At 42.9% G+C, this 26,641-nt stretch overlaps 1 protein-coding gene across 1 annotated transcript; it reads right to left on the reverse strand.

Moving 5' to 3' along the window:
* Positions 1-26,117, reverse strand: PSD3 (pleckstrin and Sec7 domain containing 3; the record flags this gene model as incomplete). Its single annotated transcript, XM_010018627.1, has 7 exons — positions 1-213; positions 4,623-4,766; positions 8,008-8,152; positions 9,015-9,172; positions 15,052-15,122; positions 17,502-17,695; positions 26,074-26,117. Coding segments are annotated over 7 exons (969 nt in total), but the record flags the coding sequence as incomplete, so codon positions are not given.
* Between the last annotated feature and the right edge of the window lie 524 nt (positions 26,118-26,641).

The following is a 26,641-nucleotide window of genomic DNA, read 5'->3' on the forward strand; positions in this document are numbered from 1 at the left end:
TTAAGTGACCTTCTGCTTAATGCTGGGTGTTTCTGGCCTGTAGTCCTTCCTCTCCGAGACGTTGCGTTTCACCTTGGCACTAACTGGAGACTCCTGGTTCAATGAGGGACTCGAGTGGGATTTCTTCAGACCTGGCACATCATTCTCTCCTCCGCTCAGCAGATCCTTCACCCCTTCTTTCAGGAGACTAACGTAAGTCTCATAGCGATTTTTCTGGGAAATTAAAAGAAAAACCTGAATCAGCCTGCAAAAAATTCTGCAGAAGCACTTGAGATACCGTACGCATAACTTAATGCTTTCTGCTGGCCTTGAAGAAAGTCAAGAGCCTAATACAGATGGGAACAATGGTGCCTGATGTGGACATGAACAATGGTAGGTAATGTAAATTACACTGTATAGAAAGGATTCGAGGCAGGTTGAGCCCGGGGGCTCTGTGCAATTAGAGGCACTCCGCAGCAAACAAATCCCCGGTTCTCTGCTGAACAGTGGCTCTCAGCTACTTGAAGCGCATAAGGATTTCCAAGTAACAAAGCCAAGCGAGAGCTTGCTGACTTCAGTCACACTGAGTCATATTCTGTGCTCACACATACCAAGATGTTATTTGCCCCACGCAGGCATGGAGAAAGAGTGCAGCAAAGTAAGGGACAACAAAAATCCTGCTCTGGTTTGCTACAGCTCTCCCCTGCAACCCTCCATTCCCACCAGCAAGTCCTTTTCCTTGCTTTAGCCCTGGGGCAGAAACCAAATCAAGGCACTCCTAAACTGAGATTGTCCTGGCTTGGCCACCACTGAGCTTGTGAGAGGATACTCTGCAAGACCAAACCCTAACAAAAAGGAGCAGATGAGGGGGCTGAAAGCAGCAAGGTATGTCTCCCTGACAGGGCCACTCATGGTGAATGATGAAGGTTGCTCTCTCCTGACATCTGTATTTTACAATTAGAAAAAGTTCACTCTACTGTGCCCCATTTGTTCTCTTCTTCGGAGCGTAGCTTTCCCTCTCAAAGGGGAAGATTTTGCTGTGTGCCACAATACCATTTTTTTGCACAGAACATTTTGGCAACCAACAAAATGACAGTACATTAACAGAAGACCTCAAAAACAGAAGCTGGTGCAGGAGGTCCTGAGAATAAAGCAACCCATCTCCCGGGGATTTGTTTAATAATGTGCCCCTGACATATCCACTAAAGACATTATGCAGGCATTGTAATCCAGATGATCTCAGTGGGCTGGGGTCAGGGATGGAAGTAGTAAACATCTATACTGATTGTTAATTTATATTTCAAAGTGGCAAAACAGCAGCCAAACTATTATGCACCTGACAGAGGAAAAAGTGTTTACGAAAAATTCTTCCAATTTATAGTAAAATAATAAAGTTCTGGTAATAACAGGAAGGGCAGGAAGTCAAAAAACTTGGTAACTGCTTTGAATTGTGGAATATAAAAGGAAAAATTAAAAACAAGGAGAGAACGTGACTGGGTTTTCAAACAGTCCTTTGAGTAAACAAAACTGCACAGAGGAGGATCATAAAAAAATCCACACAAAAATTAAATAAAAAGAAGCATTCTGATCAATTCCATATCTGGAGCTCCAGCTCCACAACACGAAAGACAAACACATAAAGCAGGTAAGATGTGTCATTCAATAAAAAAGGAAATGGAGAAACAGCAAGCAGAACCATTATGGTGATGGACTAGGCTGATGAACGATTCAGCATGCAATGAATGGGACACCTCTGAAAAAGAAAAGGCAAGCCAGTGCTCTTAGCCTGGGATCAGTGTAATATTCATCAGCGGGGGGGAGGGACTTTACCACTACATGGACTTCCACTTTTTGTTGGTCCAGTAAACGCCACCAGGGTCAATGGACCCACCATTCAGAATGGAAATCCAATGCAGTTTCTGCCTGGCAAGTCTGCCAATGGACTTTGTAGGCCCATGATTTCTATTGCAATTAAGCAATGCATTTGGAAGTTTCTATTTTGATTTCAACTGCAACAAGCTTGCTCTTTCAGTGGTCTGACATTTGAAGGTAGGTATTAAAGCTGGTGGAAAATTTTCCTTAAAAGAAATTAATCTGGAAAATTCTGTCAAGAAAGTAAACCCACAAAACTTAAAAAAAAAAGTTGAAGAAAACTATTCAAAAGCTTCTGTAACATTATCTCTGACAAACAAGGGCACATAATAAAGAGGAGATGAAACAGCCACCCCTCAAATTTCTATCTTCACCTTTTACCTGACAGCACCCAAAAGATCTCTCTCAAACCATTACTTTGCTCCAATGAGCAACCATCATCTGGAGCAGTACTTGCTCACATAGCAAGCGAAGAGAAATGTTCCTTCCTTGGTGTCTACAAGTAAACACACCAGCAAGAAGAGATGCTCCTGGCTGCATCCCTGAAATAGGCATCTCCAGGTTCACCTGCTCTCAGGGGGAAACACCATTTCACTAGTCTTTCATCCAGAATAAGAATGAAGGGAATGAGTGGGTGTAAAAAAAAAAAAAAAAAAGAATTACAAGGGCCTCCAGAAAAGGAATCTGGTTTCTGCTTTTCTAATGGGACTATTCTGCTTCTTTTGGGACTCAAAGGCCCTTTTGATGTGCTTCTAGAGATGTATCATCATGGCCCTTTGTATACGGATGCAAGGTCTGGACTGCAGTCTCAGCCTGAAAGAGCCAAGTACAAGATACTGCCTCACCTGCCTCTTGCCCTTTTGCTTTGACCCGATACAGTAAGGTCTGTCACCACCTCCTGCCTCATCCAGGGTTTTATTCTGATGGGAAGACGAGGAAACCCCAAACCAGGGGAAATTTCCCATTCAGGATTTTCATACAGCTCACCTTTGGTTTTGGGGTTTTTTTGGGTTTTTTTACTGCCTGTTGGTAGTTCAGCATGGCCTGCGAACTTTGTGCCAAGTGTGAAGGTAACACAGCACTGCATATCAGTACCTTGAATCACCACCATCACCTAGACATTCATTCCTGCAGTGCTCATCACATATCTGAACTGCACAGTTCAATTGCTGCTCAAGGCTTTCACTAGGGAAGAAGGTACCTTTTGTTTCCTGGGCTGTACTGGTTCTGGTTTGTACTAAGGTACTTGAGAAATGTTTCTCTAAAGACTGCCATGATAAAATTGACAGAAAACAGAAAAAAAACCCACAACTATCTCCTTCTCCATCAATCTTACTAAAATCATCTAAGCACATTTCATCCTAACTCACTGTGCTTCAGGAAGTGACAGAAAATAAACTTTGTGTCAAGGATCCAAACCCAAGAAACTCTTTGCTCTCCCAAGTTGCACAAGACCCCCTGTAGAAGGAAAATGTAAAGATGTGCAGGCTTGTTCTGTACATCCAAGTGCTGTGTTCAAAACTAACATTGCACCATTGATCACAACCCATTGATCTTGACTGTTCAGCCAGTTTCCAAACCACTTTAGTGTTGACTTCCTAGTCCATACTTTATCAGCTTGTCTAAGAGGATGTTAGCGGAGACAATATCAACATCCTTGTTATAATCAAGAACAAACAACATCCTCTGCTCTACCCTCATCCATCACACCAGACATTTCATTGAAGAAGGCTATTATGTCGGTCAGGCATGATTTCCCCTCCATAAAGCCATGCTGTTTACTCATGATGACCTCCTTGTCTTTAATGTATTTGGAGTGATTTCCAGGAGAATTTGCTCCATCATCTTCCCATGGATGGAGAAGCAGCTGAAAAGCCTATTATTTACCTGGACCTTCATCTTTCTTTCTCTAGTTTATATAACACATGGCAGGAAGCTCACTTCAGTTCCAGAGGCTTTTGTGGTCTCTCTGACTTTTGTCTTATCTGCCTCTTCTTCTGATTATGGATTCGCCTTGCCAGGCACTGCCTATCTAAAGTAGGATCCTTTCAGACCCAAGGCAACACTGACTATCAGTTCCTGGGAGGGAAAACTCAAAGATTCAGGGATGAAAAATACCAGGCACCTACTAGTTGCTGAGCCCCTCCCACACAGCCCCTACAGTGTGGCAGACACTATGATGGACAAAAGCTGCTGTTGAATACTCAGAACAATCTCCTAATGCAGCTGTCTAAGCTGCATCACTCAGTCCTGTGATCTTTAATTCTACCTTTTTCCTGCTCATCCTGACATCCAGCTCACTTGCTGGTACACAGCACAAATGGCTCTGATGTGGCATGCCTATGACAATAATTTTTGAAGAGCAGTTCCTTCAGAACATATCAGTGGAAGACAATTATCATGGTCTGCATTACTGAAGAATGTAGTCATTCTGTAAAGGCTGAGGTGCCAACACAGTATGCAACACACAGTCCTATAGCATGAGGCAGCTCCTGCCTGAAGACCTTATCATCTCTTCAAATGGATACATCTGGCATACCCTCTATTTTGCAGATGAGGAGCTAAATTCATGGCTAAGGTCACAGGAAGTCCTTATCAGAAAATGGAGCAACATCCCAGCTTCTGGAATTGTTGTAACAGACCTGTCTGATAAGAACATATTCCTTGGTGAAAAACGCACAACTTAGAACTGTACCCAAACTATAAGACTAGCTGCCTCATTCAAAAAGTAACACTCAAAAAGTAAAAGTGATCATGTTCCTCATACATACCTCAAACTCCAGATAGTGGTCCTTAAGTTTGTAATCCTCTACTTCCTTGCCTTTGAGCTTCTTGTCAGGAGGATACGAGCGGTGTTCAGCAAGCTCAGTGGAGATCTGTTTCAGCTTAGTTTCATGGGACTTCAGCTGTTCATCCTTGAAAAACACATTAGGCACTTAAGAGACAGAATCTAAAATATTTGATAAGCAAAGGAAAATAAAGAGATCCCTGTACAATAATACCAATTAGTTTCTTTTTCTTTTTCTCCTTCTCTCCTTTAACTAATCATAATCAGATTGATAAGGTCTGTTATCCCAGAGCTCTGTCCCCAACAGCTCTCTCAAAGGCACCCAAGCAAAGTGGCCAAGTTTGCAGAAAAACTCGGCAGCTAGCAGATGCCACCGGGAAGGATAGCAAACCTGTCATCCCTCGCCTTGCTGAGAGCAACGGAAGCAGCTTGCTGCAGAGCATTACTGACAACATGACACTTCTGCTCTAATACATTTTTTGGCAAATTAATTAAGGCTGTTGTGTATGCAGTCAGACCAAGGACAGAATGAGACAGGCAAACACCGTGCCTCAGGTCTTTGCAATGTAAACGTAGCTTCTTCCATGACAGAAAGAACATGAAGTCAGGGCTCCCTCCATTTCTGCACCACCAAACGCTCTCTGGTCCGCAGCTTCCATTTCTTCAGAACAATATAGTGCATCCAGAAGAGGAAGGGCTGTCCCATCCCCAAAAGGTATTTCGTTTTACTAAGCTGCTATCAGCTTTTATCCCACTGTGCAGCTGGAGAAAGTGAAGAGCTACTACTCCCCCTTTTGAGGCAATTTCCTTTATCATAATCCCAGGCCCACTCACTTCCTCCAGTCCATCTGTCAGCTAACCTTCCCTCTGCTCAGAAGGTTTCCAGCTCCTGCAGCATGGCCTTCTGGCCATTTATAGGCTTGGATCTGAATTTATGTTTAAATTAGGTAAGTCCAAAATAGAGACATGATTATGCAGATCTCAGTGAGCTAGGCAGAGTCATAACAGCGGGTAGTACCCAGCTCAGGTCGTGTGCATGCACCTAGTCTCAGAACGGGGGATAGCTGCCAGTAGTTGTCCCCCTGTGGTGTGACTGCACAGCTTGCAGCTTCAAGCCTAGCTTGGACATGCCTGCACAGCACTGTGAGTCACACCAGGGACTGAGCCTCTTGGCTCACTGAGCTGGAGCCGTAGAAAAGAGCAGAAAGAGGGAAAACTTCTACAGAGGATGATAGTTGAGCCCCAGCTAATCTTGGGTTTCAACTCTTTTGCAAGAGAACCGAAGTAAAAAAACATGTGGGATAATCTGCCTCCGCCTATACATCGTAGGGTTCAAACCACTTGCTATTGGCTGCCAAAAATTCCTGTTGCTGTTAGTAACTACCCTGGATATGCTTGCTCTCTCTATTAGCGCCCAATCACTCTTTACATTGTGCTGAATCCCTGGTCTCAGTGACATCCTGTTGCAGTGAGTTCCATAGCCTGATGACAGGAGGTCTTTGAGCAGCTATTGATTTGGCACTTGTAATTTTCAGGGCAGCAGCCCTTTGCAGCTTTTGTGTGTGCGTGCACATTCTCAGAAAAAAAGGGAAAAAAAAACCCCAAACCCTAGTAGATATTTTCTAGTCTGGTTGTTCCTTTATATATAGCTTTGTCACATCCCTCTTTGGTTGGACTAACCAAGATCAGACACTGATTTGCTTTTGAAAGGAAACTTGGTACAATGATCTTGCAGAACCTGTCATGTCCAACCTCTCTCCCTCACCCACGTTAGGTTCTCACTGCATACCGACTTTTTCCTGACCAGGAACAGGCCCTTTGAAGAAGTTCTGTCCATCATGATTTGGCCCACAGAATCCTAAACAGCACCCACAGGGATTTTACAATTCATATTTTTTTGTCTGCCAAATGAGAAGCAGCCTGCTGGCAGCTTTTCCACACTGACAGATAAAAGCAAACATGTTTCTGCTTGCCTTTGAATTTATCTGCTTTGAACACTTCACATTCTTCTGCCTTTAGCTAAAACAGCTTATCTTATTCCACTTTTCGTGTCTCCCCTTCTTCAAGACACAAACCACAGGGCTGTGTTCTATTTCTTTCCTTTCCAGATTAAATGGAAATAATGAGACTAGGAAACAACGTGCTAAATGGAACAATCACACAGAACAACAGTGAGTAAAAAAGCTTTTTTTTTTTGGTGACTGGGGGTAAATTACTGAAGTGCCATACAGTATTTTTAAAAAGGCATGCATGATCAAAAGGTAAAACCACAAGGATGAGACAAGTTAGTATATACTGTATGAGACACGTTTCAAACTTCAACCCACAACAGAAGATGGAAAGTCGGTCACCACACTGTTAGAGGAAAGGCTACTGCCATGGAGAGGGAAAAACTAGGGGTGACATAAAAACCCCAGCCCTCTTACAGAAATGCAGATTATGAGATAATGGTTTCCAAGGAGTGTTGCTAAGATATGAAGATGGAGAAAAAAAATAAAAAAGCATTTAAGATGCAATCCAGCATGGGCAGATGACTTTAAAAACTAAAGGAGGTTACTCATAAAGTATATACCTAGGACTGGGATCTCTGTCCTAGATCACCAAGGACTTGCCACCCCTGCCACTCTCAACCTGATCAATGCAATCAATACCGTGTTCCTGCCAGTGCAGGAAGAATTGCAGGCATGCATCACAGCTCCCAGAGTACACAGAACTATGGGCACAAGCATCAGACACAGCCTGTCTGAAACAAGCAGAAGTAGGTGTTTTTTCGTGCAAGAAGTAGTAGAGCTGTGAAACTCCCTGCCACAGGATGCTGCGGAAGCTAAAAGCTTATGTGATCACAAGGGGAGACCAAAGATATTCACGTAAGAGACAGCTTATAAATACACATTAAACAAGAAATCCCTGAGCTGGTAAGAGTTGGAAAAGTATTTTTGGAGAAATATAACTGATGCTTGCTGATGTGTCAGCTTTCACCTTTTATCACCCTAATAAGCCAAAGACCATTTTTCCTGAAATGAGTAGCAATAAACAAGCATATTCAAAAAACACCCCACCAGCCAGACAGTATTTGAAATGTCCTCTGCAGAGCCATAACCATGGAATGGAAATTCTATATCTGGTACTAGGAACACTAGTGATTGTTATTTTCTCTGAAAATGTAAAACAATTATATTCAAGTCTGCTCCTTCTCTCTCCCCACTTCAAAACTTGCATCAGAAAACGAGCAGAGATTTACTGCGCAAGCCTCCCTTTCCTAGGAATGCGAGTGATAACAGCCTCAAAACAATGCTGAGGACCACCATCCAGCCTCCAACCAGCCAGAGAAATCACTATCACCTACCCTCCACGTAAAGACGGCTCACCTGAGATAGCTTTGTTGTGGTGGCTGGCAGGAGTGGGCGACTGAACTTCTTCTGAGAGCCAATTGCCGCTGGGAACGGCGGTGCAGAGAAGACGGCAGCCACACAGTTGATCTTGTTGATCCAGGTCTGCATTTCTTCTTGGCTCCTGGGGAAGAAACACATTTTAACCACCTGCTGACTCAGCCTCCTCTACCTTTCCCACCCCTTCAATGGCATTTTAAAGGCGAAAATAACCAGAACTGGACAACTCTTGGAGTCTGCTCGGTCTTCCAGTCTGTCTTTGCAAGTGGCCAGTGTCATGTATCTCAGCCACAGACTGGCTCATGATTAGGTCCATAACTCACCCTAGCATACATCTTTTCCTAATCCAATCCAAATGACACAGGCGACAGAAACAACCAATGCCCTGATTCAGACGTATGTCCTAAGGTCTTAGCTGTGCCGGACACCACTGATTTCTAAGAGGTTTCACATGAATCTCAGTAGAAAAGGGCTCATGCTCAAGACTGATGCGCTAATGTCAGAAGCAAAAGGCAGGTCATCTGCTCTGTCTCGATATCACAGCTTGAAGATCCTAATCAAATTATTCTTGTATTAAGTGGTAACTTTGTTTCTGAACAAAGCGTATATTCCAGAAAGACATCCAGCTAGGACCTGATGACATCAGGAGACGAACAATCCAAGACTGCCTTTGGTCATTTGTTTCAATGATTAATCACCCTGACTATTATAAGTTTGTGCCTTGTTTCCAAATTGAATTTCCTGCAGCTTCAGCTTCCAGCTGCTGCATCTTGTTATGCCTTTCTCAGCTAGATTAAAAAGCCTCTTAAAACTTGATGCTTCTTTCTCATGAACTACTTTTGCACTGTAATCAAATCACTACTTAATCTTATTTCTGATCAAATAAACAGATTGAACCTCTTAACCTGTCCAGGCATGAATTTATCCCTCCTTCAGCACTGCTTTCTTCCCTCAATGACTGGCAAAAAACAGAAGTGAGCACTTACTGGGCTTGGAAAAGCAGGACCCTCCAATCTGCTGTTTTAAGCTTTAGGACATTGGGTTTCTTCTCATAGTCTGTTGCCTTGGATGCCAGCGCATGATGCACACTAACTGCATTCTTCAGATCTTCCTCCGACAAAGCCTTTTCTGGCTTGTATTCATCCTGCAGAAGTTAATAGGGGGAAAATGGCATCTTATTTCTCCATGTGCTACTCCTTTTTCCTTAACTTAGAGAAAAACCTTGTTCCATAGTCATAAATAGGATTAAGGTACATTAAATGAATGAAATCTGACTTGAGCATTTGAGAGTGGTTTCCACTACCTTTAACATCTTTTCCTTTCTCTTTCTTTCTCTTTTTTGATCTCTTTGTAAGTGAGAAAAGTAGTTCCACTATGTGCTTGAGAAGGAGAGGCGTAAACAGGGAGCATTCAACTATCACAATAGCTGTGGACTATTAGCCTTCATTTAAGGAATCCTCCACAGCCTGTTCCCCACCCCCATTGCTCAATTGCTTGGGTTCTCAGCCTCCACTGCTCAATTTTCATTTCTCCCAAACAACTACCTTTGTATGTCCTCTTGGCAGGCCCTCACACAGAGGAAAATCTCCCTCATTAGTCTCCACAAAGCAAACATATCAAACTCCTTTAAATCTGTCTGCTCAGGGTCTGCAAATGGCAAGCACAGCACCATCCACACCACCATTCCTAACACCAGATGACAAAAGCAGGGAGTCAAACTCCTCTGTGTTGCAAGCATTAGCCTTGGAGCAGTCTTTGATCTCCTGAGTGAAAGACCCTGGACGAGGGCACCAACAGGGTGTAGCCACAAGTCTAGTTTAAAGCCTACCTGACCACAAACGGCTTGGGAAAGCCAGGACCTTTTCCAAGGAAAAGTCACTTGCCAGCAATGCTGCATACGCCTAGTTTCTGGAGGACAGGCCAAAGCAATCTGCCATTGACTCTATTTCTTCCCCTTAGTACATCACAAAAATCAGTCTCATCTGAAACACCCACCAAGGGAGGGGGTGTGACAGCTGCAAAACAGAGGAATAGTTCCCTGTTGGCGTGTGGTAACTCCTGATCCCTCTACTTGAACACAAGAGTTACAAGATGAGGTTTAGCAGGCAGCAGAGTGCAGGACATAGAGCATGTGCAGGGACAGCACTAGCTTAAGCACCCAGAGAGGCACCCACCCTGAAGAGGAGCTGGTTAACATGCATGAATTGGTTTACAGGGATTATCTGACAGCACACAGACCAGGGCTGCACCCAGGGGCAACTACACCACTGCGGAAGGCATCTGCTCTCAGCCAGACTGGGTTTGGTCAGGGCTCTCCAGGATGAGTTTCAATGGATAGAGTGACCATCTCATACAAGGGAGGACAAAGCATCCTGCTCATCTCATCCTTCCTCACAGGGGCCCAGCTATTGCAGGCTCAGGGCTTGCTGCTGCTCAGACCCTTCACCTGAGATGCAGCTAACCAGCAATACTGTTGCAGCACCACATCCACCTGGGGCCAGACAAGGACACAAGCCACCACAGATCTGATAGGCCTAGCAGAAAGGCAGAGCACTGCTGCACAGATGAGCAAAGGGTAGCCTTCAACTTTAACATGTGTGACAAAAGGGGCTTTCAACTGAGCGAAGGTGAATGTCCTTCCTCTCTCATAGCTTGAGTCCCAGCAACCTTTCGAGGGATCTCCACATCATGTTGGCCGCATGCTTACGGCACTCTCTAAACTTTCTTCAAGGAAGATCTGGGAAAGTCTCTAGCTGAAGGACAAGAACTGGAGAAGGCTGTCTAATGTCTGGCTGAGACCCATCTTGAAGATGGAAGAAGCCAGCCATCAATATCCTACCTTCACAGGTTCAAAAGCTGATTTATTTGGTAGTAGTTTGGGGGAAAGGACTGGCTCCACAGTACAGGGAGACTGGGAAAACTACAGGGCCAGGAAATGAGCTTACACAGACTTCAGAAACATGAGAAATATCCTGGCTTTCCTTAAGTTACTGCCTAGAGACAGTGTCACCTATTGCCTTGCCTGTTGTCTCCCAGCTTCCTCTGTGAGATGCATCCAATGTCCACAACCCACACTGGTGTCTAACCCTGTTCCAGCAGAACTCCACATTTGGGCAGTCCCAGAAGCAGTCCTGGCTAAGAACCCCTCCTTACCCACAGATAGCATTCACTATAATCCTTGCTAATCCCACCGGATCAGCTGGCTGCAATCTACCTTGACAGATGGGGCTCTGCCAGCTCCTCCAAAGGTGCTGATCAGCATACCGGAAATGTCTCCGCATAGTTGGCCAGCCTCAGAGAAGACTGGAAGGACATGAATGTGCTGTCAAAATTCCACCTCTAAGGTCTCCAACTCTTTTCAGCTGGCAGGGATGCTTCAGGGAGCGCGAACATCCGTATCTCCTATGCCATCAAGGACAGCACATGCTCTGATGTGCTAGTGTCAGTGTGGAGGCTGAGCTAAAACGGAAGGCAGCTCAACTAAAGTTAGACCATGCCAGTGGCAAGAAATAAATAGGAAGCCAAAAAAGAACTCTGACCTTTCTATCAACTGAAGGCTGATGCGAGTGCTGCACACAATGCAATGACATGCTGAATTCATCTTTCTCAGACTCCTGGAGAATGACTTTACCACATCCTGCTGACCTGAAGTCAGCATGTTTCTAAATCCATTTTTGATAGACCAGAGAGTGGTATTTGGCTTTTTATCCATCAGCATATTGTGGGTGGATATCTCCCTCAGTTGCATGTGACAGCTGCAGAATTCTCTTTCAGAATGTCTCGTCACTGAACACTTTACATCATTCTGGTCTTTCTTTTTCTTTAATATTTCAATAGAGAAAACACATTTGAGAAAAGTTACACAAAACCACCTGAAAGCCCGCAAGACTGTTAAGTGTAACATCAAAGAGCAAAGATATTGCAAACCTCACAGAAGAGTCTGAACAAAACATGAAGGTCCATGTCCTGCACTGCTTGCCCAGAAGCAATGTCTAGCAAGGAAGCAAGGTCAGCCTTACGTCTTCTCCTTATAAGCCTCTCTTTCGTATGCACATCACATCCCATGTCAGTCAAGTGAACAGACATTCTGTCAAGCTCCTACTTCACAATTTCCTCTTGCTATGAACAGAAAGCAGGAAAGTAACCTTGGCCTGGGATGCCTAGGGACAAGGCCAACATCCCAAACATGTCAAACCTCTCATTTTATGTAATACTGTGCAGGCATATTTAGTTGGCTAATTGTGAACACTTCCACTGAGCGCCTCCAGTGGCATTTGTGCTCACTAATTCAGAAACTATCTCTCTTAAATCACTTACTTAAAAATAAAACAACATGCAGCACAAGAATTGGCACTGGAACAGTTCCAGTGGAAAAAAAAAAACCAAAAAATATGTGGGCATGGAGACAAGACGGCCCAAATAAACTCCCCAGTAAATCTCAAGTGACCACCATCTACAAACCACTCTCATACATGGACCTTGACAGCAGAACAAGGAGAACCGGACTACTGTGCAAACAGAATGACAGCAGAATCGGGATCACACTGCCCACTGGGGGAATCACAGCTGCTACAAACAATATTTATATTATGGTAGTGTCTTGAGGGAATAGCTGAGTTACAGATAAACACAGAAAACAACACTGCAGAGGTTGGTACATGTGTTTGTGTTTATATAGCACCTACAACAGTGAGATTTCAATGTCCCCCGCTTGAACAGCACTCAGTGCAATGGACCCATCACCACAGATTTTACCTCCACAGATATGTAGATAATATACAGATAATGAGAGAAAGAGGGAAAATGAGTGTTTGTATATGTGAATGCACCCTGCCCAATAGCATTCCATAATCAGGAGAGAAGGCAGAGGCAAAAAAATCTTCTGCCCATGACTACTGCCAGAGCTATGCATTTCTACCAAGAAATCAAGCTGTTCTAAAATGCTGCTGAATTTTCTGAAATTAGGATAATTTCAGTGTCCTGATATTGCAAAATGAAATAACAGCTCGTCAACTTTTACTACAACAGCTTGACTTAGCTGTGTATTTTAAAACCCTGTCACTCTCAACTTGTGCAATACCACGTCCCTAACTGAGCAAACTTTATTTCAGGGCTGAAGCAAAGCTTTGGGGAGGCTCAGAGGTGCCCCATCATTCTGCGAGTGAGTCACTTCCCATCAGGCCCTTTTGTCAACCTCATATTAAAGTACAAGGCACTAAAGTAAAAGCTTTGCTTGTCACTGTGCTACAGTAAGATAATTTCAGTGCAAGTGTCTTCAGGACCAAGTGGGAGAGTGCAGCTTTGCAAAGTAACTACCCTGTAATCACTGAATTCAAATACTGTGACAAGTGCAAGACACACAAATAACAAATAAGTAAGAACTCCAGCAATGCATTTCATTCTTCAAAAATGCACTCAGATGTGAAATTACTCTCTTGCTGGTTAGAGTGGGAAGAGCACCATTCTGCAGAGAATTTGCATGCCACATCAGCATGTCTACATTTTGTTAAACAGCATTTTAAACTAATATGTCACTGATACTCATAAAAATGAGTACTTAATTATGTACTTAATTATGTATATGAGTACTTAATGTGAGTACTTAAAATTATTAAGACTCTACAATAGACAGCATCTCCATTTCTTCCCCTAGCAGACTTATCCCCCCTCAAAGATCAAATAAGAAATTAATTAATGTGCTATGGACAAGGAGCCTTTTCACTTCTTAGGGGACCGTGCAGTCTTCTCAGGTGACTGAAAATTATTTATTTCAGAAATCAAAGCAAATTACTCAAATCTGCCATGAAGGCCACTTTAGCAAAATCTGAACCTGCTGCTAGCAAAAGGACCAGAGGGAAGTCTCAGCTTGGTTCTGGTCTCTTGCACTGGCTTTGAGTATGTCACAGCCAACCTCAGCCCAAACCTTCCATCCTGACTGCAGATTGTTTTGTCTGTTTCAAGATTTCATCCCTCTTAAAAAGGTACTGCACTAAAACTATCTACCTTGCAAACCTCATGCTCTAAGAATTTGAATCAAAGCACTCTCTTTTTTCTAAGACACTATCCAGGTTGGATCCAGTGAAACCAACAACTTCAGAAAGCCACAGCAAGGGAGGAGGAAACAGATGTTGAAACTGTGCTCCTGCTAGTTGTAAATCGTAGTGGAAACATAAAAAGGCTTTCAAAGGAGCACACTTCTGCAATACAGGACAATCTGGACAAACATCACCTACTTCATTAATATTTCACCTACACTGGGGGCCAAAAAGTCTTAACAATCTACTTTGCTGCTTTCATTTATTTGATTTTGACAGTTCTCACCCATATGTTGCATTTCACATACCAAGAGTACAGTTAAAACTGTACTATAATATATTTAAACTTGTGCCAAAAGACTTGAAGGGTTTCAGCTGACTTTTTTTTTAGACTTCTTGCTGTCATGGAGCAAAGTTTATTAGAAACCAGTGTCTCATCTTGCTTTGGGGAGAAAAAAAGTATCCTCTTATCCTTCCATTTTGCTGGGGAGTAGAAGCTACAGATTCCTACCAAGGCCAAGCTGCCATTCCATAGTTTTGCAGCTGGTCTTGCAGGCACTGCAGAAATGAATACCATGAATAGATGGGAAAGGAGGACAGCCTTACAGGACGGGAAGTCATATGTATGAAATGCCATGTTAAAAGCAGCCTAGAGGAATGTATGCAAGACACAGAGAGATAATGCTGTCTTTGCTGGTGAAGCTGGCTATTTATTCAGCTGTGATTGACAGCAATGATATAACCAGAAGTGATAGGGTGCACATGTGGATGGGGACAATGGAACTGAACTTTAAAAGTGTGAAAAGAGGGAGATGTCAATGAAAGGATTCATGCCTAAATGTGTGTATAAACAGGGTAAGGGGCAGAGAGAGCAGCTACGCTGTGTGTCAAAGGGAAAGGAGCCTGGAGGTGGGCTGTGAGAGCGGAGAGGATGCCTGCTGCTTTATCCCTCTTTAATTAGTTTCCAAAAGACAGTGATTTCCCATACCTTCTGCAAGTACAGGACCGTTCCCTTCAGCACAGCATAAAAGGTTTTCCAGCCTCGCTTTCCTCGGGGAGCTGCAAAGAAAACAAATGAAAACCCATTTAACTTGGATCCATTTTTACACTTTGTCTAGGCAACAGGAGAGCTACATTAATCCTGTGTTAAACCTCCTTTGTACTCTCCTTCTCAAAGGACAATGCAACTCAGCACAGTGCCTGCACATACCTGCTGTGTGAGAGAGTAATAAACCAACTCTGACGACAGCCCTGGACTGGATCAGAAGGGAGCAGCAGCAATGCAAAAAGCAGGTCAGAGAGATCCAGTCTTTGTGCTTTTGCAGGTAGGAGGACACTGCCCCTACAGAGTTAGGTCTGTGCTCTGTGCTCTGGCAGTTCTCAGAAGGAAATACCCTTTCTCCATGCCACAGCAAGCTGGCAGGCACTGCTCAGGACCAACAGGACACTGCTTAGAAAGCAGTGCCTCTCAAGAGCATCCTTTCCCCTTGCCACTGCTGCACACCTGAGTTGGCACTGAGTGGTCAGACAGCTTCTGGTCCCTTTCCCTGTCCCTGCAGCTGCGGGGGAAGCCAAAGAAGAGAAAGGAGAGGGGAGTCAAACAGAATGCTAATGAAAAAAATAAAATCATCCCTCAAGAAACCTAAAAAGGGGGATTCAGCATGATTGCTGCAGTCTGAAATTCAGCTGCAATAGAAGGAGAGAAAGCACAGGATGTACAGTCACAGCCAGAGACTAGAAGCCTGCATCTAAGCTCCACCAAACATGTACCACTTACCTGCATCCACTTGCCTCTGTACCGAACTTAGTAATTCACGCATGCCTAAAGCATCACCCTCAGAAAGGTATCCCATTCTGATCTTAAGACAGCAAGTGATGGTGAAGAGGTTATTAGTCCCTTGCTCCAGAGGTTAATCATTCTCATCTTACATAACGGGCCTTGTTTCTAATTGGTATTTGTTTGGACAGCTTCCAGCCACTAGCCTCTGTTACATCCTTCTCCTCTAGATTGCCTAAGTGCTTCAGCCCGCAATAATCCTTTCCTGAGAAAATACCTATAGCATGCTAGCACATCACTTCATTAGCAATCCTGCACAGGCCAATCTGTAACAAGTCCAGTAGGAAATGAAATATGAAAAGGTCTAACTGACTTTAAAAAAAAAAATTACCTCATTTTATTCCCAATGAGTCAGAGTCAGAATGTAACTTTTTCAAGAGCTGCATGACAATGAGAGGTAGGCCCCCAAGATGTACAGTAACTTCTGAAAACAAGGCCCTAATTACATTACTCATAAAAGGATTATCCCCAGAATGCCAGCATCCAGTGTGCTGAATAATGAGCAATTCTGATTACTTATAATTACAGAAATAATTTAATAAAGGCAGCTAGATACAATTACTTACTAAGGTTAAATAAACAGAAGTTTAATAAAGAGGAATCTATCCAAAGCATCCAGTCATCACAAAGAATGAGGTCAGTTTGATTTTGACATCTCTGGATTTAGCTGTCCACCTGTCAGCCTCCAGCTTGCAAACTCCGACCTCCAATTGTACCTTCTAAATTATATTAGCAAAACATGCAAACACCAAAGAGCTTAGCCAAGCTAGGAGACAGTTGCAGTTAATGGAAACCCATCACAAAGTCAGACTTTGCCTTCAGGATTTAGCTGAGGAGTGTGAATCCTAAGTAGGTGATCATCAAGAACTGGGAAAAATATAGCTGCTCTGAGTAGCAGATCAATAGAAAACAAACAAATGAAGATGTCCAAACAACTGAACACACACAGGTGAATCAGAGACCTTCGATAATTAGTGCATCACAAATGTAAGTAGGACAAGAAGGAAAGAAGATAATTAAAGTAAGAGGCACAGCAGGTTTGCTACAAAGAAGGGGCAGAGAGGAACAGCATAGTGTAAATCTGGCTGTTACCAAAAGCTGCTGTACTTCATTGGATACATGACTCAAGGCTGGCAAAGGAGGGAAGGAACAGTTACAGCATCTTCCAAGTAGAGATAAAGAACAGCCTTTTTTTAAAGACAGACCCAGAGGCAAGGGGAGATTTGAAACAATCTGGTGTCACACAAAGAAGAGGAGAATTACCAAACTACTACAGAACAGCTACTGTAATTCACTCGAAATTGTTTTGTCTTCTGTAAGCCACGAGATTCATTTTCTTTTAATACAAAAGATTCATGTTGCTTGCTGTATCATATTATTCATTATGCTTACGTATTAGAGCTGCTACAAGTGGGACTGAACATTGTAAATCCCAGCCTAATAGTGTAAGTGTGATAATCCAATTGCTGCATTGTTTGTTATTGCTGCAATTTCCCCTGATGAAGCAGTACTATTTGCCTTGAGAAGCACATGGGCTCATCGTAAGTGGCATTATGCATGAATAACAAGAAAATGAGACGTTAAGACTGAAAGATACTCACTTTTCTTTCCATCCATATCTGCATGGATTTTCCGAGCCAGAAATCCAGTTTTATACACAACAGCATTCGGGTCATGAGGGATGTCCAGGAATGGGTTATTTGAGTTGCCAATTCGACTGACAGCCTTTGTCTGGCTCACATTATCCTTTTCATCTGTACCATCTGAGTGAGACTTTTTCTTCTCTTCTTCATCCCTTAAAAAGCAGTAAAAAACAAGCATGAATGAGGGACTAACCAGCAAAGTTTCATTTCAGTTATTCTTGCACATTCCTTGTCAAAACACACCTCTCTCTTTATAGGGGACCCTATTCAGAAAAGAACTTCAGATATGCACCAAAATAGTCAGATTATAGCAAAACTTTAGTTCATCTACTTTACTAGCATAAGGACATAGGAGCCAGATCTTTGAAAAAGCCCAATTTTCCCTTTTACGGTCTCAAAACGCAGGATTTCAAGACTGTTCTGTGTCCTCCAACTTCACCTTTTTTTAATTCTACTTATTTGAGTGTTAAAGTGGGAAATATTTGCCTGCTGGGCTCTCCTGAAAAATCTCCAATTTCTTCATGAGTTCACAAGTAGATGAAAAGAATTGGATTACTACAGATCACTGTGGCTTAGCCCTTAACTTAGCATATGAAACACAGACTCTACCTCCTTTTCTTTATTTTCCTCTGCAGACTAGCATAAAATTAGTAATTTAAAAATAAAAACTACACTAGGTGAATTACGTTATCTGTATTTTAGAAACAAAATACTGCTCAAAATATTACTTATTAGGGGAATGAATTCAACACAGGGACAACAATGCAACCCTTTTCAGCAACTCGCAAGCATTGCCTGGCTAATAAATGCCTTTTTACATGTCATAGCCAAAGGCAAAAAGGATCAGGCAACCTAGAAACAAAGGGTGTCCATCACAAGAGTAGGACGATGGTTTCCAGAGAACAACAGGCCACTGAATCTGGGTGGATGGTGTATTTGGAGGAACCACAGTTAGTGTCAAATTAGAGAGCAGCTCTGTCCTTTTAAGTCCCCACTCATTCTTCTCCAGGTGACTGGGAAAGGTGTGTCAGGGAGGATGCAGGCTGTCATTGGAAAGTCATGGTAGCAATGCTTCTCCTAAGACCAGCATATGATGTAAAAAAATCAGTATCACTTGAGTGTAACGATGGCTGATGGGGAGGTGTACTTCAAGCTGCTGCATGTCGCAGCACCCAGATGGTTCGCAGAGAGAGAAAGTTCAGGCAGACCTTCCAATCACATGTATATATTCAAAGGCATCAAATCAGATGAGGACTAGCAAGGAGTATGCCAGTCCAAAAGGTCATGTGGGGGCACACTGCAACCATGCCTGCTTATGGGAATGACTATCCAAAGAAATGTCCTCCAAGAACTGCAGGCTAGAGCAACAATGTGTGTTATCCTGATCTCTGCTGAAATGGTCTTCTGGGAAATAACTTAGTCTGAGGAGATACGAGGATAATAGATTGGTTTGACAACAAGGAGACCAAATCCAGAGACACGAAGGCTATATTAGTGAACTCAGCAGTGCCAGGGAATGTTCCCAGGCATCTGACTTTGATCACTTCATATTACTTTGTGCTTGGCATGGTCTCAGCCCAGCGCACTGCCAAACTATTTACAGACACCATTTAGGAATCAGCACAGTTAAAAACCACCGCAACAGCCAGTATAGAAGCAAGCATCTTTTGTAAGGTAAGACTTCTCAACTGTACAGATACGGATACACATCAACGTTCAGCCTGAGACTCATGCAAAAGTGCCAGACATGTGATTTAGTTGTATAGAAATGGTGTAGCCAAGGGGTGCACCATACCTGTTGTCTTGCAAGGTCCTCTGATTATGAGAAACAAAACTTTTACTTGAAGACTCGATTCCTGCAAGGAAGAGCAGTCCTTGCATGTTTCAGCCTATTGATATATGTTTTCCCAGTCAAGAACAGAATGATTTGCAAAAAACCTTTCTTGGTCAAAGTATGCTTTGGTTGAAGCCCTCAAGTGTAGGAATTTCTGACAATTTTGATTGCTGCATCCTTCCTATATCTACTGCACTTACTAGCTGCTGGTATGTCTGTGGACACACAGTATGACACACGTTTCTTAGATATTTGTCTGTTCCAGGAGCAAGTTCTATCAACATAAGTCTATGGCACCTAATCCAGACTAAAACTTCTCACTGGCCATAAACTCTTGGGTTGATTTGTCACACTGAAGTGCCTTGTGAATTCTGGGATCTCAGCCAAGGACACAGTGGATTTCTCCTTGTCAGCAGAAACCTACTGCAGTAAATGGCTTAGCATTTTTTTTTTTAATAAGATATCTCCTTTGGAGCTATGGGAGTAAATTATCCTATAGTGATAACTGTCCTGTGGGAATGCCCTTATCCAAGCGGCCACAGGTGGAGTGATTAGCAGTCCTGGGGATGATGGAAACCACTAGTGTTGAGGGCAGTGCTCTCGAACTTCGCATCTCTGAGGAAGCTATTAAACAGGAATTCTTTAAAAGACAAATGCAGACAGGCCAGACAAGGACAAAATGCCATCTGCTGTCATGACTGCTGGTAGCACTGAACAAACCTTTAATTGGTCCTTTAATCTATCACTGAAAATGGGACATCGTTGAGTCTCAGAAGCCCCAGGCACTTTTGAGAGCTGAGTGCTCGGTCAAGATGCATGAGATACAGGAGTCAGTCTGTAAGATGCAAGGGAACCACAGAGGCAAGGGGGACTCATTACATAGAACAAGAAATGGATGAACAACTGAGAAAACAGAACTAAAGGGAGCTTCTCTCACTCTCTGATCTTGAATATGAAGCACCAGTGGAAACAAAACCAGGAGATCTGGGACTCACTTATTAAAATACTCAATTTTTAACAGTGGTCAAGTGTAAGAAGAAAGCACGGCAACTGGGAGGAGTTTTGAAGTTGCAAAACAGTTCAAGTATTAGCTTTGCTTATAAGCCCTTCAAAGTTGGCTGAACAGATAGGTCCTGGACAGGCTTTAACAAGTATTTAACAATTTGAGCTTACCCCTCACCAGCCTTTAGAGTATGGTTGCAAGAAGGAAGATACGCAGAAAATTCAGCAAGCCTCTGGATACATATACCTAAAAACTAATCTTTTGAAACCCTAGCCTGTGGGGATGCAACTACTTCCTCATCCTCTGGTGTCTCTCTGGAGACGATTCAAGCTCTGTAATATCCCCAGTGTGAAGGTCTCCAGTGATGCAGGGGTAAGAGTCAGTGGGTAGTGTCTCTGTTCAGGTACGTTCAGAGTCACGGATCTAGTGTCACGCAGGCAGAGCTCAGGTCCTTGTCAGGGACACGCTCAGTGCCTCTCCTTTCTATGTGGTACAGAAAATAGCATAATCCTTGTGCTTCTGGAGAAAAAAACCATGTTGGTTCAGTAGCAAAACATCACCATGAGAGTCCACTTAGGTATGCAGACCTCTTAAGAGATTTTCTGTCTTTGATCAGCAGAGGGAAATCATTCCTGGCTCTGGGTCTGGAAGTGATTCCTCTGGTGACCCTTCTCTGACAATTGAAAGTGATTGATAGCTGTGAACCCTCTTGTGTCTCTAGTGTCTTCGCTCTGCAGGGTACTGCTGACAGTAAGAGGCTACCACCTGTAAGGAATCCTCCAAAAACCTGCTTACAGAACAAGAAGGTTCAGTTACACCTCCCTTAGCTTATGTCTTTGGAAAAGGACCTGCAGATAGATCAGAAACCAGGGCACCGGCTGTCCATGAGGCCAGCGCACCAAGCCCAGGATCTGCTGACTCTATCAGTTGAAGACACAGCATTAAAACAGCAATGTTTCCCTCCCCAGATGCATGATCACTGACAACAAGAAAGAGTTTGGCTTTTAAACATGCAGATTTGAAAAACATACAAAAATGCAGATGTTGCCATTTTGGTGAAGGAATACGTTTTTGCCTCTCCCCAAAAGACCATATACAAGAAAAGTCTACTTTTTTTTCTTCTGGGAGAAAACCATCATACTGTTCTCTCAGGAACAAACACATTTCTGTATGCTTTATGGTCTGATTTGAGGCTCTGCCTTGGAAAACTTCGAAGTCACTAAGCTGGAAAGACAGGGTCAAGCCCTTCATTTTTAAAAGTCTGCTCCATGTCTGCATTTTTTCAGATAGAAAGCTTAGATTACATGGCAAAAGGCTGCACAAATCCGTCTAAAAAACAGCATTTAAAAAACATTCAGATATGGAACATACAATTATGAATCTCTGGAACTGATAGCATCTGTATTAGGAAATTGACTTCAGAAACAAGGAGGCAGAAGTTGTGACATCTTTCCCAAAAGGGGGAGAGAAGAAAGGAGCCAGGTGATTACCACGTGACCCCTCTCAAAACCCAACCAAACAGAAAACATCCTGGAACTTGGGAGACAAAGAGTTAATTATAACAGGGAGAGATTTCTTGGTTTGACCTAGAAAAAGGTGAGCTTCAGGACAGACATCTTTATAACCACCCCGGTCTCAGCCTCACAGTTTGCCGCAGGAAACACAGAAAGGATTTGGCAATGGCCCTTCCCCACCATCACTGTGTCAAAGACCTATTTTGGTTTGGCTAGAAAGAGATTATTTTTCAGTGCAGTTCAGAAAAACAAAAAGAATGTATCATGTCCATGTCTAAACTCCTCTGGAAATAAAACTGTCATAAACTCGTCAAAACCCAAGTGATTCTCCTGAAAGCTATGCTGTCCTGCTGAGAGAAAGCTTTCAGGATACAACTGGCTCAAGTGCAGCCATTTGTTTTTCGGAATTTTGGAGGCAGTGCTTTGGAATTTGATATGTTAATTCTAGATCACCACTCGTCCTATTTTAAGATTATGATTTTATTATTCCTATGACCTTCATAGAAAGTAAACACAGTATTACAAACAATGGAGAACAATCATGTTCACCACCACATTTCCATGTAGACATCATGCAAACAAAACATATTTAGTTCTGGTGCCTCTGAAGTCAAATTACTTCTTCTTCTTCAGCTTAAAGATGGTGATGATAGGTGCAAAAGCAAAAGGATGAGAAACATCGAAAAAACCGGGGCCATAATATTACAGACAATGGGACTAAAGGGATGTCAAAAGGTCAGCTAATCCATCTCTTTGCCTCTGAGGCTGGACCCACTCTTCCTAACCCATTCTGGACAGAATAAACAGTTCACAAAATCCTCCAGTGAGAGCACGTCCACAGTTCGTCCAGGCAAACCTATGCCCTGGTTTAAAAGGCTTATTGCTAGAAAGCTTCTTTTAGACTTGAACCCAAACTTTCCTTGCTTTAAACTTAAACCAATCCACAATGGGCATGAAGAATAATTTCACACCTTTCTCATCTGTGACAGCCTTTACACACTGAAATAAATACACTCGGGTCCCTTTCCTCAGTGCTCCCTTTTCCAAATAAACAAACCCAACTCTTCATCTTGCCAAACATGTTCACAGAATCTTAAATTCATTTCATCTTACGGGTGATGTCAGGGTTGAAGAACAACAGCACAAAAAAATCTCATGGAAGTATCTAGTCCCTCAGGGAAATTCAGGCAGCATGAGAAATTGCGACACAATTACTGGGGCTACATGCACTCCTGGAGTGGTTCCAGTAACCTCAGAACACTGGAAACAGGATGCATTGGACTAACTGGATGAAACAGTACATGGTTTCGTTGCAGTCAATAGGAACTTCTGCCAATGACTTCAGTGACATCCAATCACTACCTAGTGCTTCACCAAGTAGAAAGGAAATAATATAACAGGACAACAACGGAATAATTCTATTTCTAATGGTTAGTTTTCCAATACTGCTTTTCTCTTTTCTCCCAGGACACTGAACAAGGAAGGCAAGAGGAAACAGCAAGCAAAGTAAATGGCAAGCCAAGTAAATGGCACAACTTTTTGTGGCAGTTCTACTATAAAAAGCAACCAAAACATTTGGGGGGTGCAGCACAAAGAAGGAGTATGCATTCAGGGCCCCATATTCACCAGTTCAGGGTAAGTTCCAGGTCAGATTTGTTTATTTTAGATCATTGCATGTGATTCGCTTTTAACCTTTTGAAGAACTTCAAGCCTGGAACTACCGCAGAAAAAGCACTGTAATGCAATTCTGTCTTCCAAAGCTGTAATTGTGCTTCCCTTATGATAAAGGATAAATGAATACTCCTACAGAAAGTCTCTGGAGCACATCCGCTGATTAAGGTGTCACTTCTCTTGACTACAAAATTGGAGTCAATGGTAGCCTTTTTTTTCTGTGGGCTTTGGATCAGACTGTAATTCTACTGGAAATGGATGGCAAACCATTTAGGATGATGACACACCTAGCTTACAACTACTAAGATAAAGATCTTGCAGCAGTCTTCCCCCATGTTACATATTGCTGTTACCCTCCCCTGCCCATGGACTTATTACCAGTCATTAATCTACCAAAGAATGTATTGCCAGAGCAGCTCTTAAACTGCTGATTAGCTCATAAGAGAAAGTCTTAGGTCCTCAAAGGAATTCTGGCTGGTGGAAAGGCATTCCTTCAACATGCCAGCATTGCAAGGGAGCCCTATTTCCTTAAATTTGCTTTGCCTGACCTCCCACTTCTTCCCCTGTATCAGAGAAGAAAAGCAATACTCTTCGGAAAGGAAAGAGAATCTTCCCTAGTCCCATCACTGCAAAACCAGCCATGCCCCCTTCCTATCTGCCTTTCTTTGCAGATCACAACAGCAGAGCAAGAGTCATGTGCCTCTTCCCTTTAGCTCAAGGCAGTCCTGAGGGTCCTTGGGGTGATTACTTTACACCAACCACATATCTCTACGAATGAGATGTAGAAAGTGAGGAGATGTGAAAGTGCGGAGAGACATCTTCACGCTTGCTCTTCTAGTCAAAATTCTCAGCCCTAAAGGTACCTTTACCTAAAGGCAAAGGCACGAACTCTTTGACTATGCCCAGAATAAGCTTCGTTTCTCTGCATGGAAAGTAATCTTCCCATCAGTCCCAGGTATTTGTCTGAGTTTCAAATTGAAATGGACAGTGGGCTCCTTTGAGCTCTCTGCCAGGAGAAGGTGGCTTTATACCTACATCCCAAAGCCTTATTTAAGAAGGATTCTGATTTCTCCCTCTTCCAGCCTGCTTGCAATTTCTCCCCAAATAATTCATTAGCAAGGGACATGGACTGGACTATGTAAATATAAAGCAGTTACTATCTATACAAAGCAAGCTATCTCATAAATCACCTTGACTGAAGCTTACGGGAGCAGAGCCAGGCATAAGCCAGTTCCCACCTGGAGGCTGCCCAAGTGTATTAGACACAGTATGGTATCTTGGCAAGAGGAGGAAAATTCTGACATTGAGAAAGTCACGTAATGGATTCTGCTGGGTCCAAAGTACCTGAGAGAGTCTTGCTAACAGCTCTGGTGTTGTGACATGTAAGATTCACACAGTGTATTCCAAGTCCAAGACACAGTCTGGGAAAACGTATCCCACCATACTTCTTATGAGGCTCATCAGAAATGGCACTTCTTGGTGATTCCCCTTAGCAGAACGCCTTCCTCACTACTCTGACATTATCTAACACGCTTATGAACCGGGACTGCAATCCCAGTTGGGACCAGTAGCCCTTGTAAGTGAGGCTGCACACCGTGCCCTGACAAGAAGTTCGTTTGCAGATGACCAACTTAAAACAAGGAAGCCCAGAAGCCAATGAGCCCGCAAGACCTACGGCAGGTGTTACGACTTCTAGCACAAAAGATGCAGGAGCATGCATCCCACACATACATTGTCCTCAAGAAGGTGAGATTTCAGATATGCAAATCCAATCAGGTAAACATCTCGTACAGCCAAAATAGATAAAAGACATATTTTTTCTGTTTTACTCCAAAATACGTTGTTCTGCAAGCAGCAAAATCTAAAGCAGACCCTTCTATTCTTTGCTGGCATACCTAGACCACATGAAACCTAAGCACAGAGAAATGTCAATTTAACACAGGCAGAAATTGAAGCTCTTTCTTGTCTGCAGTATTTCCGTAGTTAACAAGTGTTAGGCTGTCAAAAGCCTACGGACAGGGGGATATCACTTTGTCCAATTTATCATCTTTCATATTAGGTTGGTGTCAAGTTATCTATAGTTAATCAGGAGACAAACCAAGACAATAAACCAATAGCAGGAAACTCAATCCAAGGCATGTTTCTATTCAATGGTTCGGACATAATGTACCAAAAGATAAAGGGAGAAGTCAACTTCTGTTTTATTTATGCAGTCATAGAACAATGGAGGATCTAATTTCTCTCTTTTCAGGCTGAAGTTTCCTTCTAAATGAAATGTCATCTTTCCTTACAAATGCAGTTGGCTCCTATCATTAACAACTCCCCTTGCTGGAGAAACAGATGAGGCAGTATTGCCAGGTCTTTCATTAACAGAAAAGCAAACTCATTATATACACTGGCTACCTTCTACAGGCTTTGGAGCCCACTCTGATGGTGATACAGGACATATAAAGAGATTACTACAGAGGTACTATTTTTAAACTCCTAATTTCTACACAGTATACTTACACTGCCCATTCCAGCTTCTCATTCTTGATTGAATTGTAGAGGGCCTGCAAAGAGAGAAATGAGATGGGATTATTGTTTGACCCCTGCTACATACACATTCATATCCTGAGGAATATTACCTAATACCAGCAAGTGACCTGTCTCTTGCCAGGGAATTATCATAACTGCTCATAGTAACACAAATCTCATCCAAGGAAAAAATACCAGAATGCAGTTTCAGATTACACTTATTTTCTCAAGCAGGTTTTGGGGTTTTGCATTATTTTTAAATAACTGCGTTAAGTTTGCAAAAGCCACAAGTCTGCAGCCTTGAAATTCAAGGTCCAATTAACTCCTGATGGTCAGTGAGATTTTTCTGGCACTGACTTTGATGGAGCCAGAATTTCACCATATGGGCTTACCTGTAAAAATACGCCAGAATAGCTACTCAAAGTCCCTGAGCCTCACAGACACTTAAGTGCTTTCCCAGTCGCACACCCAGACATAAACACATTCCATTTCTGAATGCAAACCAAAATGAACAATAAGCAGCTTTTGTGCTTAAAGATCAATGTCTTGGACTGCTGCC

Source organism: Nestor notabilis, unplaced genomic scaffold (genome assembly GCF_000696875.1).
Source record: "Nestor notabilis isolate BGI_N333 unplaced genomic scaffold, ASM69687v1 scaffold3240, whole genome shotgun sequence".
Lineage (NCBI taxonomy): Eukaryota > Metazoa > Chordata > Aves > Psittaciformes > Psittacidae > Nestor > Nestor notabilis.